Source organism: Dipodomys merriami, unplaced genomic scaffold (assembly GCF_024711535.1).
Source record: "Dipodomys merriami isolate MVZ:Mamm:240054 unplaced genomic scaffold, mDipMer1.0.p SCAF_21, whole genome shotgun sequence".
NCBI lineage: Eukaryota > Metazoa > Chordata > Mammalia > Rodentia > Heteromyidae > Dipodomys > Dipodomys merriami.
In genome coordinates, this window is record NW_027203493.1 from 7,542,017 (window position 1) to 7,558,202 (window position 16,186).

The 16,186-nt window shown below is 44.4% G+C and overlaps 2 protein-coding genes and 1 long non-coding RNA gene across 3 annotated transcripts in view; 2 read left to right on the top strand and 1 right to left on the bottom strand.

Moving 5' to 3' along the window:
* The window catches only part of Lrp4 (LDL receptor related protein 4), a 58,842-nt gene extending 55,736 nt beyond the window's left edge, over window positions 1–3,106 (top strand). The window contains exon 38 of the mRNA XM_070032426.1: window positions 513–3,106. Coding sequence (XP_069888527.1) covers window positions 513–845 — 333 coding nt within the window. The 3' untranslated portion in view covers window positions 846–3,106. The remainder of the gene's footprint in view (window positions 1–512) is intronic.
* LOC138833928 (uncharacterized) overlaps window positions 1–14,847 on the bottom strand; it is a 49,576-nt gene extending 34,729 nt beyond the window's left edge. Inside the window, exon 1 of the long non-coding RNA XR_011373973.1 lies at window positions 14,777–14,847. This is a non-coding gene — a long non-coding RNA (uncharacterized lncRNA). The remainder of the gene's footprint in view (window positions 1–14,776) is intronic.
* A 121-nt stretch (window positions 14,848–14,968) lies between these two features.
* The window catches only part of Ckap5 (cytoskeleton associated protein 5), a 91,674-nt gene continuing 90,456 nt past the window's right edge, over window positions 14,969–16,186 (top strand). Inside the window, exon 1 of the mRNA XM_070032429.1 lies at window positions 14,969–15,050. The gene's annotated coding sequence lies outside the window, so the exon portion shown is untranslated. The remainder of the gene's footprint in view (window positions 15,051–16,186) is intronic.

Sequence of the window (16,186 nt, forward strand, 5' to 3'; positions counted from 1 at the left end):
GGGAAGGTGGCTCAGTGGTAGAGTGCTTGCCTTGCATGCCTGAGGCCCTGGGTTCGATTCCTCAGCACCTCATAAGTAAAAAGAAAAAAGCCTGAAGTGGCGCTGTGGCTCAAGTGGTAGAGCACTAGCCTTGAGCTGAAGAGCTGAGGGACAGTGCCCAGGCCCAGAGTTCAGGCCCCATGACTGGGCCAAAAAAATGAGTTAGAGAGAGAAATTGCTTGTGAAGTTCAAATGCTTTTTTCTTCCCACGTTTCAGATGGGGAGACTGAGTTTTACAGATGTTAAGTATTTGCCCAAAGGCAACATAGCCAGGACTAGAAGAAGTCATGGTTCTCCTTCTCCCTGTATAATAATGGTAATCATACATGAGGCAAGGATTCATAGTCTTGCTCTTTCTTCATTCAGTTGTGGGTTTTTGTATTCCATGCCCTCTCTTACCCCAGCTCATCTTAAAACCCTATGTAGAAAGCCAACTGACTGACGTCTAACTATATCCCCATTCTTCACCCTAGGGTGGGCCTGACCACAACTATACCAAGGAGAAGATCAAGATTGTGGAGGGAATCTGCCTTCTGTCTGGGGATGATGCAGAGTGGGATGACCTTAAGCAGCTGCGAAGCTCTCGGGGGGGCCTTCTGCGAGACCATGTATGCATGAAGACAGACACAGTGTCCATCCAGGCCAGTTCTGGCTCCCTGGATGACACGGAGAGAGAGCAGCTGCTACAGGAAGAGCAATCAGAGTGTAGCAGCGTCCACACTGCAGCCACTCCAGAAAGACGGGGCTCTCTGCCAGACACAGGCTGGAAACATGAACGCAAGCTCTCCTCAGAGAGCCAGGTCTAAATGTCCCTGCCTGCCTGTTTCTTCTCCCCTATGGACTTCCGGTCCCTGTGCTCGCTTATACAGCAGGCCCCCTTTCCATGTGCTCATCTTCCTCCTCCCATCCCAAAATTGCTCCCAAGACCCACAGGAGCTCTTTTTCCATCTGAGTCCATAGCAATACGGGCACAAGAAATGAGGGCACATCTCAAGAATGTAGACTGGATTTTTACCACCAACTCACCTCTTTCACTCCATCTTGTGCCCCCAGAGACTGGGATCAGTGTAGAGCCCACCTCCCTTCCCCTGGTACCCTTGGTGTCTGCCCCACAGCCCTGATGCAGCTGATGATGGAGGGCTGCACTCTTCTGCCATTACAGCTGACATAATGGCTTCTCTGAGAACTGGACCACCAGGGGCTGGGGCACAAGGTCCTGGGTAAAGAGAAAGGTAATGGATGAAGCCTGAGAGAAAATGGAAGAGTCCACCCAGCTGGTCTGGGTATCTAGAAAACCTCCAGCCTCGTGGGTTGATAATATGAAAAAGCTTTTGGGGGCTCTTGGGTCTGGGTGTACTGTCCATTGCTGGCAGTGGACATTATTTTTCACCTAAGAGTCCATTAGCTGCAGATATAGGTGAGATGTGGGTGTGGCTCAAGCTATTGTTCTTCCTGCTGGAATATCTGGAGCCATTTCTACCTTTGATGACTGGAAGCCCTATCCTATGGCTATTTACTTATAGGAATTTCTTCCTGGTGCCACCACCGGTCAGTACTTTTTCTAAGCCTTTAAGTAAACAGGCTATGAGCCAGTGGCTTCAGTGAATAATGAGCTTTGGAGACTGAGCCTCCAAAATATCTAAGGAACTCTTCTTAGACCAAACACAGCATCCCACCCAAACTTCATTGTTCTGCCAATCTCCCCCCACCCCTGCCCCCATTCTCTGGGACTCTGAGGGAAGCGATCCTAGAAGGTCCTGAAATTTTCATAAATGGTCAAAAAGAACAATTAGAGATAGGGGATACCCAGGGACTCAAGTATCATGAAGTTGAGGGGCTGGGAAGGTGGCTCAGTGGTAGAGCGCTTGCCTTGCATGCCTGAGGCCCTGGGTTCAATTCCTCAGCACCACATAAGCAAAAAGAAAAAAGCCAGAAGTGGCGCTGTGGCTCAAGTGGTAGAGCGCTAGACTTGAGCTGAAGAGCTGAGGGACAGCGCTCAGGCCCCACGACCGGACCCAAAAAAAACAAAAACAAAAATCAAGTATCATGAAGTTGAAACTCCTATGTTCTTTCTCAGGTGATCGAGTCTATTCATGAGCTCTTATGCCAACTCTTTTCCTGGCCATAAGTTACTTCTTTCTGACACTGAGATGCCACCAATTGGTTCATGCTTTCGTACAACAAGAGCAGAGGTCTCAGGCATTTATCAGTGGAGCTGAGACTTCTTGTTGTCCTAAAATGTTTCCCTGGCTCTGTTTCCACTTTAGGGAGGGCTCAATTTACTTCTTCTGACCTAACCTTGTGACATCAGCAGTCTCTAAAGTGGTGGGGTGAGTAAGTAGAAAGGTAGAAAGAACCATGGATGAACCCTCCCAGCCCAGGGAAAGTTCTCTTCTATCCAGGAATTAGAAGTGGCAGGAGAGATGACACAGGCCTGTGAATGGAGGGGAGGATTTCTAAGAGAAACTTCTTGGATTTGAAGACTGTCCCATGGTTATTTGTATTAAGGGCTCAGCAATCAAAAGGGGTATGAATGAAAAAGATGATAAATATCTTTTGGTCAGTTCTAAGACCACTAGAGACGGATGTGAAGCTCTTAGCCCTACTGTCAGCCCCTAGTACCAACTAAATCAGGCCAAGAAGACTTTTTCAGTGCACCAAGTTGGGAACATGGGAATGCCAATTCTGGAAGGAAATGGTAGGTAACATTTCACCTTTGAAGAGGCACTAAAAGAGGAAACATTTGAGTCCTTAGATTCATGGTTGGGGAGGAGGAAAAAAAGAGTGGCATTTTCTTGATTGGAAGGGTGGAAGAATTTTTTGCACTTGGGCTGTTCAGAATGTAGAAAGGACATATTTGAGGAAATATCTATTTGAGCACTGATTTACTCTGTAAAAAAAGCAAAATCTCTCTGTCCTAAACTAATGGAAGTGATCCTCCCATGTTCATGTGTAATGGTTTTAACGTTACTCACTTGGAGAGATTGGACTTTCTGAAGTTATTTAACCACTATGTTCAGTATTTTAGGACTTTATGATAATTTAATATAAATTTAGCTTTTCTTAATTACCTTTGCCTGGCTTGGAGTCATGACTAATCCTGCACCTGCTCTGTCTGGCAGACCTATGCTGTGAAAAAACCTGCTTACAGACAATACCTCTTTCTTCAGGGATGTGGGGACAGTTGAAGAGCAATAAAGGGTCTGAAGTTTCTGTTGAGAATTTTCAGCTCATCTTAAGAAGACAGATCATGACCAGAGTTCATTGGCTCATGACACTATTGCTCCCTCTAGAGGAAGGATGATAAATAAGTTTCATCTTGAGTGTCCATTCATTCATTGGTAATAGCTACCCAAGTTCCTGACCAGACTCAATGGGAAAAGTGTCATAATCATCAGTGACATCTCCAGGCACCAGAAGGAACTGTCAGTCTTGTGTACCATGTATCTTTTATGTATGTTCTAGGCCTTTTAAAGACTTCAATGCCATGGAACGTGACTTTACCTTGCAGTAATGATTACTGGCAAAACTGACATAGTAAGAAATGTACTGGAATCAGGACAAGGAATTCCAGTAACAAATCTGCCACTGGCTGTTAGAGCCTGGCAATCTTTATACATATTCTGAGAAAATGACAAATGATCATTAAGATTTTATTGATTTGAGGGGATAGGAGGCTTTAGCTCGATGTAGAGCATTTGTTTTAGAATGCACAAGGTCCTAGGTTCTGTATCTACAAAAGTTGCATTTATTTTATAAAACTGCTATCTCATGGCTCATCCACTATACTTCAATGCTGGCACAGAAGTAAAGGAACTCAGGTTCTTTGGATGTGATACCTCCCACCCCCATGAAAATTGGAAATTGTGCTAGTCTTCTGTTGGTGTTGGTGGTCATGGAGCTTGAACTCTGGCCTGGGCACTGTCCCCCAGATCTTCAGCTCAAAGCTAGAGCTCTACCACTTGAGCCACAACACCACTTCCAGTTTTTTCTGTTTATGTGGTGCTGATGAATCGAACCCAGGGCCTCATGCATGCAAGGCAAGCACTCTACCACTGAGCCACCTTCCCAGCCTCAACTGTGCTAGTCTTAATGCTATATGTAGAATTTAATGTTAAGTCTCAAAAGCTGTTTTTCTTTTATTTCTTTTTTCCGGTCCTGGGGCTTTAACTCAAGCGTCTAGATGCTGTCTCTGAGCTTCTTTTGCTCAAGGCTACCCATCTACCACTTGAGCTACAACACCACTTCTGGCTTTTTCTGAGTAGTTTATTGGAGATAAAAGTCTCATGGACTTTCCTGCTGAGGCTGGCCTCGAACCATGATCCTCAGATCTCAGCTTCCTGAGTAGCTAGGATTACAGGCATAAGCCATTGGCGCCCAGCTCAATAACTGATTTTCTAAACCATAAGCTTCTCATTTTTTTGTTTATCTTTGGTTATGGGCTAGGAGCTGCCTATCCCTAAATACATTCTCTTTCAAAAAAAGAAAGAAAAAAAAGGACAGAAAAGAAGATGAAGAATGATGAAAGCAAGAAAGGCTTGAAGCCTTTTCCATTTAAAGTGACAAGATCTGAATATAAACTGTTGTGTGTATTTTTTTCCAATTTTCTCAAGGGGTGGTGCACTAGAGCAAAAGCAAGTGGAATAGCTCAAAGATAACAATCCTTCCTTCCACTACAAAGCCAAACCCACAACAGACAGAAAAAAAAAAAAGAAAGAAAAGGAGAAATCTTGACGATGGAACAAGGTTTGGGAATTCCTGGCCAGGTTCTGTGGATATAAAACTGTTGGGCACGGATGGCTCTTGCCTGTAATCCTACTTACTTAGGAGGCTGAGATCTGAGGAGGATGGCTGAAAGCCAGCTGGACAGAAAAGTCCACGAGACTCTTATCTCCAATTAACAACCAAAAAAACCAGAATTGGAGCTGTGGCTCAAGTGGGAGAGCATTGGTGTTAGTGGGAGAGCAAAAGCTCAGAGACAGCATTCACGCCCTGAGTTCTAGTTCCAGAACCATTGTGTATGTGGACGCACGCACACGCATGCGCACACACACGCGCGCGCGCACACACACACACACACACACACACCCTGAAAACTTGTAAGTAGGCAAAAAATGAGTCAAATTCCAACAAACAATGTAGTTTTTAAAAATACGTTCAAAATAAAACACTCCTGCTCTATAATATGAACAAACTGAAACCTAATATGAAAATATCTCTGGCCTAGGGGAAGATCAAGAAGGTCTTCATGGTATGAATTGATACTTTCCCCAAGCATAGATCTGAAGAAGACTAGAAGGCAGTAATGGGTAGAAACTTAGAAGAGGCATGCTGGTATGCATTAAGTTCTAAGTATAAGGCTTGGACATTCAAAGGAATCTATCAAGCTTTAGTTCATGGATATAATGATAAAAGAAATGTGGTTGAACCAGGCACTGGTGGCTCTCGCCTGGAATCCTAGCTACTCAGCAGGCTGTGATCTGAGAATCTTGGTTCAAAGCCAGTCCATGCAGGAAAGTGAGACTCCAATTAACCACCAGAAAACTGGAAGCGGTGCTGTGGCAGAGCACTCACCTTGAGCTGAAGAGCTCAGGACAGCATCCAGGCCCAGAGTTCAAGCTCCAGGACCAACAGGGGGAAAAAAAATGTGGTTGAGGGGCTAGAGCTCAGTGAAAGAATGTTTACCTAGCATATACAAGGTCCTGGACTCCATCTCCAGCACCTCCCAACCCTTCTCCCCTCTCCCCAGCCCCAAAAAAATGTTTTCTCTTTTTCACAACTGTTTTGTTTGTTTATGTGGTACCAGGGAATCAAACCCAGGACCTAATATATGCTAGGCAGGCACTCTACCACCAAGCCACATTCCCACCTTGTTTTCTCTTTTTGACTAAGAATGTCTGTCTTTTTTCCTATGGTAAGATGACTTAGCCCATCCACTGAAAGGATGTGTGTGTTAGAGGGTGTTTTAAGGGAGTTTGTTTTTAAACCCTCCCTTCTCTCTCCCTCTCTCCCTCCTGCTTTCCTTCTCTTTTTTCCCCCCTTCTTGCCTCCCCTCTTTTCCCCTCCCCTTCTAGTGTTACTAGGGATTGAATTTAGAAATTTACACTTATTTTTTTTGGGGGGGGGTCCGATCGTGGGGCCTGAACTCTGGGCCTGGGCACTGTCCCTCAGCTCTTCAGCTCAAGGCTAGCGCTCTACCACTTGAGCCACAGTGCCACTTCCGGCTTTTTTCTTTTTGCTTATGTGGTGCTGAGGAATCGAACCCAGGGCCTTGAGCATGCAAGGCAAGCGCTCTACCACTGAGCCACCTTCCCAGCCCCTAGAAATTTACACTTATGAGACAGGCACTCTACAATTAGAACCATACCTCTGGCACTTTTTGATTATTTGGAGGACAAATTCTCATGTTTTTACCCCTGCTTACCTGGACCATAATCCTATATACATTTTCCTAGAGATGCATGCCACCACATCAAATTATTGATTGGGATGAGGTCTGCTGACTTTTTCCCAGAGTTGGCCTTAAGTTATAATCCTACTGTTCTCTGCCTCACAAGTGGCTGGAATTACAAGCATGAGTCTCCAAGCCTGGCCCATTTGTTTTCTTTTTGGATCAGCCTCTCAAACAATTGGCAGAAGCAAACAGAACTTGGCATAGGGAACAGTTTCCAATCAAGGAAGGCTCTACTCCCAACTTTGAATTCATTAGCATAGTGTTAAAACATCCAAGCAGTCTAATGAAGGGTCTGAGTTTAAACCCAGGGCTAAGCCCCAAGCTATACGATCTACTTATTTGATTTTATAAGACATAAAATCCAAGAACAAAGAACTCACATGTCCTGGCTTTCCCTTCAGTTTTCTGTCCATCCCTTAAACAGCCTCTTGGTAGTCTACAAATAAGGTTCCTATCTCTCTTCTGCCTCTTCCTCTTCAGTGAGGCTGATATTTCTGTGGTCAAAAGCTGCACTTTTTTTTTTTTTTTGGTCGGTCGTGGGCCTGAACTCTGGGCCTGGGCGCTGTCCCTCAGCTCTTCAGCTCAAGGTTAGTGCTCTACCACTTGAGCCACAGCGCCACTTCCAGCCTTTTCTGCTTATGTGGTGCTGAGGAATTGAACCCAGGGCCTCCTGCATGCAAAGCAAGCACTCTACCACTGAGCCACCTTCCCAGCCCTAAAGGCTGCACTTTTGAAGGCTGTGAAAAGTGAACACGTGGGTTATGAGAAAAGAAAAACAATTATGGGGCTGGGAAGGTGGCTTAGTGGTAGAATGCTTGCCTAGCATCCACAAAGCCCCGGGTTCAAGTCCTCAGTACCACATAAACAGAAAAAACAAAAAGTGGCACTGTGGCTCAAGTGGTACAATGCTAGCCTTGAGCAAAAAAGATGTTCAGGGACAGTGTGCAAGCCCTGAGTTCAAGCCCCAGGATTGGCAAAAACAAAAACAAAAAACCCAACAACTATTCCTTCATTGAACTGGTACCTATTAAATGAGTGCAAGCTAGGATAGGCTTTACAATCAGAAGCCGATTTAAGTATGAAGCCACTTGAAATCTGTATTGTCATCACTGCTACTTCCAGGGAATAATACAGACACTTGGATTGAAAGATGAAAGGGAGTTCATCATTAAAGCTACAACTCATGGCCTGGAAATAAAGATCTATGTCCCACAGTAACAATGCTTCAACCATAGTGTAGCTTTTAACAATGGAATGAGCATCTATCAGATATTTTAGAAATGTTCAAAACAGTTACTCAGCAGCCACAATGCTTGACATTAGTTTCCTGCTTATAAAAATACAACATTTACTTTGATCTCTAAAGCCCACTGCCCTGTGGATATACTTCATATGTAGAATAACTACCAGTGGTTCACATCTGTCAGCTTTTCATGAGGCTGCGATCTAATGTTTGTGGTTCAAAGTCAGCATGGGCAGAAAAATTTATGAGACTTATCGCCAATGAACCACCTAAAAGCTGGAAGTGGAGCTGTGGTTCAAGTGTTAGAGCACTAGCCTTGAGCAAAAAAGCCCAGGGGCAGCACCAGGACCAGCACATACACAAAAAAGTTCCCTGCATTAAAGTGAATATAATTAAACACAGAGATTAGGGCTGGGAATGTGGCTTAGTGGTAGAGTGCTTGCCTAGCATGCATGAAGCCCTAGGTTTGATTCCTCAGTACCACATAAACAGAAAGAAAAACAAATAGCAGGAAGTAGCACTGTGGCTCAAGTGGCAAAGAGCAAAAGAAGTTTAGGGACAGTACCCAGGCCCTAAAGTCAAGCCCTAGAACTGGCAAAAACAAACAAAAACACAGATATTAGTGCTATTTAATGATAATCCTAGACTGCAAAAGATGACTGGCCCAACTCTCATTGAATATCTATGATGGGTCAAGTCAGTACTAGGTTTTGCTAAGTCCTTACAGGATCTGTCACACTTCTCTTCCTCAATTATCCCAACTTATCCCCTCCTCCCTCCTACTGCCTACTACTTTGCTTCATCTATACTGGCCTGCCTGTTCCTAAAACCTGCTGGGCTTGCTCCCAACATAGGCCCTTTGTATAGCTAATCCCTCTGACCCACACTTTCTCCTTCCAGACATACCCCTTTGTTGCCTTCAAGTCTTTGCTCAAATGTAATCTCAATTAAACACTAGCCACTCTGAAAAATTATAGTCTTTCCAATCCTACTTTCCTATCCCTTATATCCTGTATTACTATTTTTCTTTTCCCTCGCACATATTTCCTAATATAAACTTATTTATATAATGAACATCTCTGTCTCCTCACTGTAATATGAGCTCCTTGAGTGAAAGTTGTTGTGATGGTGGTGGTGGGGTGTGTGTGTGTTTGATCTATTTTGTTCATTGATTATTCCAAGTACCTAGAACAGTCCCTCCACATACTAGATAACTTAGTATTTGCTGAGTGAATAAATGAGTGGATTCAGACATCCAATAACTCTCTTCTCTTATGAGGAGGGAATTTGCCAAATTGTTCTAAAACTCTCCAGCACCCAGGCTGTACACATCCTCTCTTGAGCAAATTCCAGGTAACCATTGTCATCCTCTCCTTTCATGTAATCTTCAGGTTGTTTTTGGTAATTTTAAAATAAATGTGCCAATGACCCATGATTAAAGAAGACCATTTGTATATATTCCTTGTTCATTTCTCAAAAGGTCATCGTTTGTTTTGATTGGTTCTTCTTTCCTTCATGTGGATCTGTCCTCATCTAACTTTCTGCTCTCTCTACTTTCTTCCCCCTGTGGTCTCATTGAAGTCTTAATCTAGTCTCCCAACTTCCAGCTTGTCTTTTCTTTGAGGGGTAGGGCAGTATTGGGGTCCAAACTCAGGGTCTCAGGCTTCCTAGGCAGGCACTCTACTGCTAAGCCTCATCTCCAGTCCTTTTATGCATGACCTTTTTTTACTCCTTTTAAATTTTTGAGTTAGCATACGTTTATAATATAATATAAGTATGAGGGGGCTTCATTGTGATATTTTCATGCATGCACACAATATCCTTTGAATAATTCACTCCCTCCACAATATTCCCATTCTTCCCCGCTCTCCTCCTCTACTTTTTCAAAGCATTTGGGTATTTCATTTTGTTATACATTACATGTAACACAATGATCTCAAGATTCATCCATAGAAATGAGTATGGAGGCTCCTCAAAACACTAAAAATGGGAGTTGGAGGTGTGGCTCAGGTGGTAGAGCACTAACCAATGAGCAAAGCAAGAATCATGAATTCAAGTCCAGGTCCCAAACAAAACAAACAAACAAAAAACCGACAAAAAGGGGCTGGGAAGATGGCTCAGTGGTAGAGTGCTTGCCTTGCATGCCTGAGGCCCTGGGTTCGATTCCTCAGCACCACATAAGCAAAAAGAATCAAGCCGGAGGTGGCGCTGTGGCTCAAGTGGTAGAGTGCTAGCCTTGAGCTGAAGAGCTGAGGGACAGTGCCCAGGCCCAGAGTTCAGGCCCCATGACCAGACCCAAAAAACAAAACAAAACAAAAAAAAAACCCGACAAAAAGTAGACCAACTTTATGACCTGCTATATATCTGAGCATATGTCTGAAGGAAAATTAAGAAAGAGAAAAGATAATTGCATTTGGACTGAGAATGTGGCTTGGTGGTAGAGTGGTTGCCTAGCATGCATGAAGCCCTGGGTTCGTTTCCTCAGTACCACATAAACAGAAAAAGCTGGAAGTGGCACTGTGGCTCAAGTGTTAGAGTGCTAGCCTTAAGGCAAAAGAAGCTTAGGTGCCCAGGCCCTGAGTTCAAGCATCAGGACTGGCAAAAAAAAAAAAAAAAAGATAATTTCATTTATTTCATCTCTGTTCATAATAGTCAGACAGTGGAATCAGCCCAACAATTGATGTTTGGGCAAAGAAAAAGAAAAAATATAGAGCATGCATATATGCATGCATGTGTGTGTATGTGTACATGTGCGCATGCATGTATACATATACACATGTAACACCATGCAGTATTACTCAGCCACTGAAAAATTGAGTTGTGCTGGACACCTGTGGCTCACACCTGTAATCCTAGCTGCTCAGGAGGCTAAGATCTGAGGACCACAGTTTGAAGCCAGCCCAGGCAAGAAAGTCTGTGAGATTCTTATCTCCAATAAAGTACTCAGAAAAGGCTGGAAGCAGCACTGTGGCTCAAGTGGTAGAGCCCTAGCCTTGAGCAGAGGCAGCTCAGAGATAGTACCTAGGCCCTGAGTTTGCATGAAAAAAAAATGTCATTTGCAGGAAAATGGATGTATCTGTTAATTTTTTTTTTTTTTTTTGTCGGTGGTGGGGTTTGAACTCTGGGCCTGGACGCTGTCCCTCAGCTCTTCAGCTCAAGGTGAGCGCTCTACCACTTGAGCTACAGCGCCACTTCCGGTTTTCTGGTGGTTTATTGGAGATAGGAGTCTCATGGTCTCTCCTGCCCGGGCTGGCTTTGAACCGCCATCCTCAGATCTCAGCCTCCTGAGTAGCTAGGATTACAGGCGTGAGCCACGAGCGCCCGGCTGTATCTGTATTTTTGAGAAATGATTTTGCTTCCTTCCTCAGATGTATGCCTAGACTATGATTTATGTATTTTAAGCTTTCTATAGTAGTTGGGTTGACAGGCATGCAATATCACCATGCCCAGCTACAGCTTTCCAAAAAGCTAGGATTATAGGAGTGCCCAGGTTCCCTCTAGGCCTGCTTGAATGATTCCATTTCAGTGGGTACTGTAAACAAGTCTAAAACTAAACTCCCCACCTTCCTCTTTAGAAAGACTTCTGATGTTCTACTTCCATTAGGCAATTATTGCCCTCTTACTCTGGGATCCAGTCCTGGCACTCTCTTTGACTCATCTTTCTAAATGGGTCCCACCCTTGCTTTTGCAACTTATCTAATTGCTTATGAAATCCTTTATTTTTGAATCTGCTCTCATCCTTTTTACTGCTATTATATTGGACTCCAAACTAGGCTTCCAACTCCAACTCATTCTAGCTAATCAAGCTAACTCATTTTCCCAAAGCAAAGCCTTAGTTTTTGTTATTCCCTTGTTCAAAAATAGATCCCCTTTACATACTTTGTGAAATATAACTTCCTTAGCCTTGTATTCAGTGGCCTCCAAGAACTGCTCCTAACTTTCTCTGTCAATCTTGTGTTTTATTACTCAGTATGAATCTTGTCCTGAAATCAAATCTGTATATGCAATCCCATATATATGATGTATTTCCTTGTCTCTGTGCCCTGGCTTTTACTTTCATGCTACTAGAAAGTCTCCTTGCCATATATATATGTGTGTGTGTGCAACACACATCTATATATACATACATATATAGACAATATATTGTTCATATATATGAATACATAATAACATATTTTATGGATGAATATATAAAAATATATATGAATAAGGTATCCGTGGCAAAATATGGATTTCCCCTTCTGAAGGAAATTCTAGGAATATTCTATCTTAAGTATGCTCAGACATATTCATTTATAACCATATTTAATAAAATCATTCCACATATGCTTGTTTGAAATTTGCTTTTTTTCTCTTAATAATACTATTTGTGTAGTTTAGCCACATTCTTTTTTTTTTTTGGGGGGGGGGGTCCGGTTGTGGGTCTGAACTCTGGGCCTGGGCGCTGTCCCTTAGCTCTTCAGCTCAAGGCTAGCACTCTACCACTTGAGCCACAGCTCCACTTCTGGCTTTTTTTTTTCTGCTTATGTGGAGCTGAGGAATCGAACCTAGGGCCTCATGCATGCAAGGCAAGCGCTCTACCACTGAGCCACCTTCCCAGCCCCCACATTCTTTTTTGAACAATTTCATAGTGTTCTATTAAGTGATGTCCATCATTTTTGTAAAAAGTTCCCTTTTGAAGGACATGTGCATACCATACCAGTTATATTCCTATACTCAGTAAACTTTTTTTTTTTTTTTTTTGTGGCTAGTCCTGGGGGTTGAACTCAAGGCCTAGGCACTGTCCTTGAGCTAGCACTCTATCACTTCCACAGAGCCACAGAGCCACTTCCAGCTTTTTCTGTTTATGTGGAACTGAGGAATTGAACCCAGGGCTTCAAGCATGCTAGGCAAGCACTCTACCACTAAGCCACATTCCCAGCCCACTAGTAAACATTCTTTTTTTTTTGTCGGTCATGGGGCTTGAACTCTGGGCCTGAACACTGTCCCTCAGCTCTCCAGCTCAAGGCTAGCACTCTACCACTTGAGCCACAGGGCCACTTCCAGTTTTCTGGTGCTTTATTGGAGATAAGTCTCAAGGGCTTTCCTGCTTGGGCTGGCTTTGATGCTCAGGCTGGCTTTGAACTATGATCCTAGACCTCAACCTCCTGAGTAGCTAGGATTACAGGTGTGAGCCACTGGTGCCCAGCTAGTAAACATTCTTGTACATTTTTCTTTGCATACTTGCATAGATCTGTAGCTTAAATGCCTAACAATGTCTTATTGGGCCAGATAATCTGTAGAAAATCTGCCAAATTGTACTCCTAAAAGTTTTCACCAATTATACACTTAACACTAAGTTTGAGTTTCTTTTTTCCCCCCAAATTTTAGCCAGCCCAAGGTGGCTAAACTTTTTCATCCTTACCAATTTAACAGATAAACATAAATAAAATATGAAAACAGTAATTGTTTTATTTACATTTGCTTATCCTAGTGCCATCATTTAGCCTGTTGGTAATCTATAGGCCCTAAAACATTGAATTTTTTTTTTATTTTTTAATTTTTCCAGTCTTGGTTATGATCAAACTGCAGCCTCACCAATGTTGGGCAAAGCTATACCACTGATTTATATTCCTGGCTCCTGTATGTACTTCAAATATCTGATTAAAAGTCCATCTCAGCCAGGTGCTGGTGGCTCATGCCTATAATTCTAGCTACTCAGGAGGCTGAGATCTGAGAATCATGGTTCTAAGCCAGCCTAGGCAGGAAAGCCCTTGAGACTCTTTTCTCCAATTAATTGCAGAAAAAGATGGAAGTAGAGCTGTGGCTCGAATGGTAGAATGCTAGCCTTGAGCAAAAGGAGCTCTGGGATTCAGAATTCAGGCTCAGAATTCAAATCCCAGGACTGGTTTAAAAAAAAGAAAAGTCCATCTCTTAGCCAGGCACAGTGATTCTAGTATGTAATTTTAGCTATTCAAGAGGCTAAGATCTAAGGATCACAATTTGAAGCCAGCCCAGAAAGAAAGTCCAAGGGACTGTTACTTACAATTAGCCGCCAAAAGACCAAAAGTGAAGCTGTGGCTCAGGTGGTATAGCACCAATTTTGAACAGAAAGCTAAGGGGCAGTGTCTAAGCCCTGAGTTCAAGCCCTAGTGCCTGCACACAAAAAAGTCCTTCACAGATATTTTTCATCAAATTTCTTTCATTGCTAAACATCTGCAATGTTTCATTTGTAAATAATGTTCATACTACTTTGAATCCAGCCATGGGTTTATGTTTTATTTATTCAATCACTGAATATAACAAACGTTGGGAGTAAGGACTTAATCTTATTCATAGAAATGTTGAAGCAGCCGGGCGCCGGTGGCTCTCGCCTGTAATCCTAGCTACTCAAGAGGCTGAGTTCTGAGGATCTCGGTTCAAAGCCAGCCCGGGCAGGAAACTGCGTGTGACTCTTATCTCCAATAAAGGATCAGAAAAACCGGAAGTGGCGCTGTAGCTCAAGTGGTAGAGTGCTAGCCTTGAGTTGAAGAGCTGAGGGACAGCGCTCAGGCCCAGAGTTCAAGCCCCACGACCAACAAAAAAAAAGAAAAAAAAAAAAGAAAAAAAAAGGAAAGAAATATTGAGCGTAGGGGTAAACAATAATTTTGAGGAGTCTACTAACCAAACCACTCATTTTAATAAAAGGAATACAAGCATGTGTGTAGAATGAGTTACAGTTCACAAGGGCATTTCAGAGACATTCGTCATATTAAATCTAATATTAAACTTGAAAGAAACACATCATCGTTATCCTATCTTACATAAAAGGAAACTAAACCCCAAATTTACTGAAAAAAGTGATTCGCTCAAAGCAGGTACAAGACTAGACTCTAGCGTTCTCGAATACTTCCAATACATCCCAGCCGCCTCTCTTGTTTTCTTCCAGCACTGAATATCATAATCAATATTTGTAAATGCAAGGTCTCAGAAACAGAAGTCAAGTGTCGCGGCGGTTTAACCATCTGCAATTAAATAAAGCAAATACGCTGAGAGCTGAAGATGTACAGCTCTAGACACACCTTTCACTCTTCCCAGGGTTGTAAGCAGCTTTCCAGTCTCTGGTGGTTCCGGACGTGAGCTGCTAAGCTTCAGGTCACTAGACAAACACGGCTGCGCGCTGCCCCTTTAAGACCGCAGGCGGCGCGTGCCCACAGCCCTTTCAAATGGACCAATAAAAGGGCAGCAGGCGGTTCGCCGCGAACCAATCAACAACGAGGACACTGCGGGGTGTGCGGCGGCCCAAGCGGTTTCAAACGGCTTTAGAGCAGGCCCCTCGGTTCTGACCCGGCGGAGGTGAGTGGACGATGAGCCCGACCCAGCTGGCTTAGGCCTTCGGAACCGGGCGTCGCGCGCACGGAGGGTCCCTGAACCCCGGGCGGGAGGCCTCCGCGGACGCGCGCCTGCCTTGCGGCACGAACCCGGCAGGTCTGAGGCGGCGTAGCGGGGCGGAGGCCGGGAGGAGACCCGCGGCGAGCCGGGCGGGCGGGGGGTGGGGGGGGCGTGGGCGCTCGCGTGCGGTGCAGGCCGGGCTGGGATTCGGATGACCCAGAGCGCGCCGCAGTCGGGCGCCGGAGGCCGAGGCCCAGGGGATGCGGGCGGCGCCGGGCCGCTCCCGGACCTGAGGTGCATCAGGACTAGGGCGGGGGCCTCGCGAGCCGGCCCTGGCGGAGGGAGCGTCGTCTTAATGCCAAATGAATGAATGAGGAAGAGCCCGGGAGGATTGTGGTGGTTGTGAAGGGCCGGGTCGCCTCCGAGCGTGACAAGGACAAGTGGTACCGGGGCCTGGCCTTCTCGCTCACAACCGTGTCCCTACCGGCGGCGAGTTGAATGATTCTGAACCTTCTCCGGTCCGCCCTTTTGCATGGCTTCCGCCCGTAAGGTGTCGGGTTGGGAGAGTTCAAGTATCTTTCCTGCGCTGAAGCTTTTGACGAGCAATACAATAGCGTAGCAGTGTAGGTTAAGCAGGCCTTGCTGCTTAAATATGGGGGAGCTCAGTAAAGCTAGATCCTTACTTTTTGGCTCCCCTTCCCTGCCCCCCCACCCCCACTGTTAGATGAGATCGCTACCTGCAGTCAAATTATCATCGCCGTCGTCGTCCTCAGACGAGCTTTAACTCGTTTTCATCCTTGCATAGAAAATGATAGGAGAAATATTGCTAGAGTGGCTGTTGTGTGTTAGAAAAGAGATCCACGTTCACGAATCTTTTAACAATGAAGTTTTTCATTCGGCATCAATAGAGGGGGGAAGGTTTTGCAGAACTTGCCCCAAATTGATGCATGGCTCTAATTGAATGCTCATGGGAACCAGGACTTCGAATCTTGGCCCAGATATGATGCATCTCTCTTACGTTATGCATAATTATAGTAACTGAAAACTCATTTTTAGAAAGGTGAGCGATTCTTTTCTTTATTTCCATCACCCTGAAAACT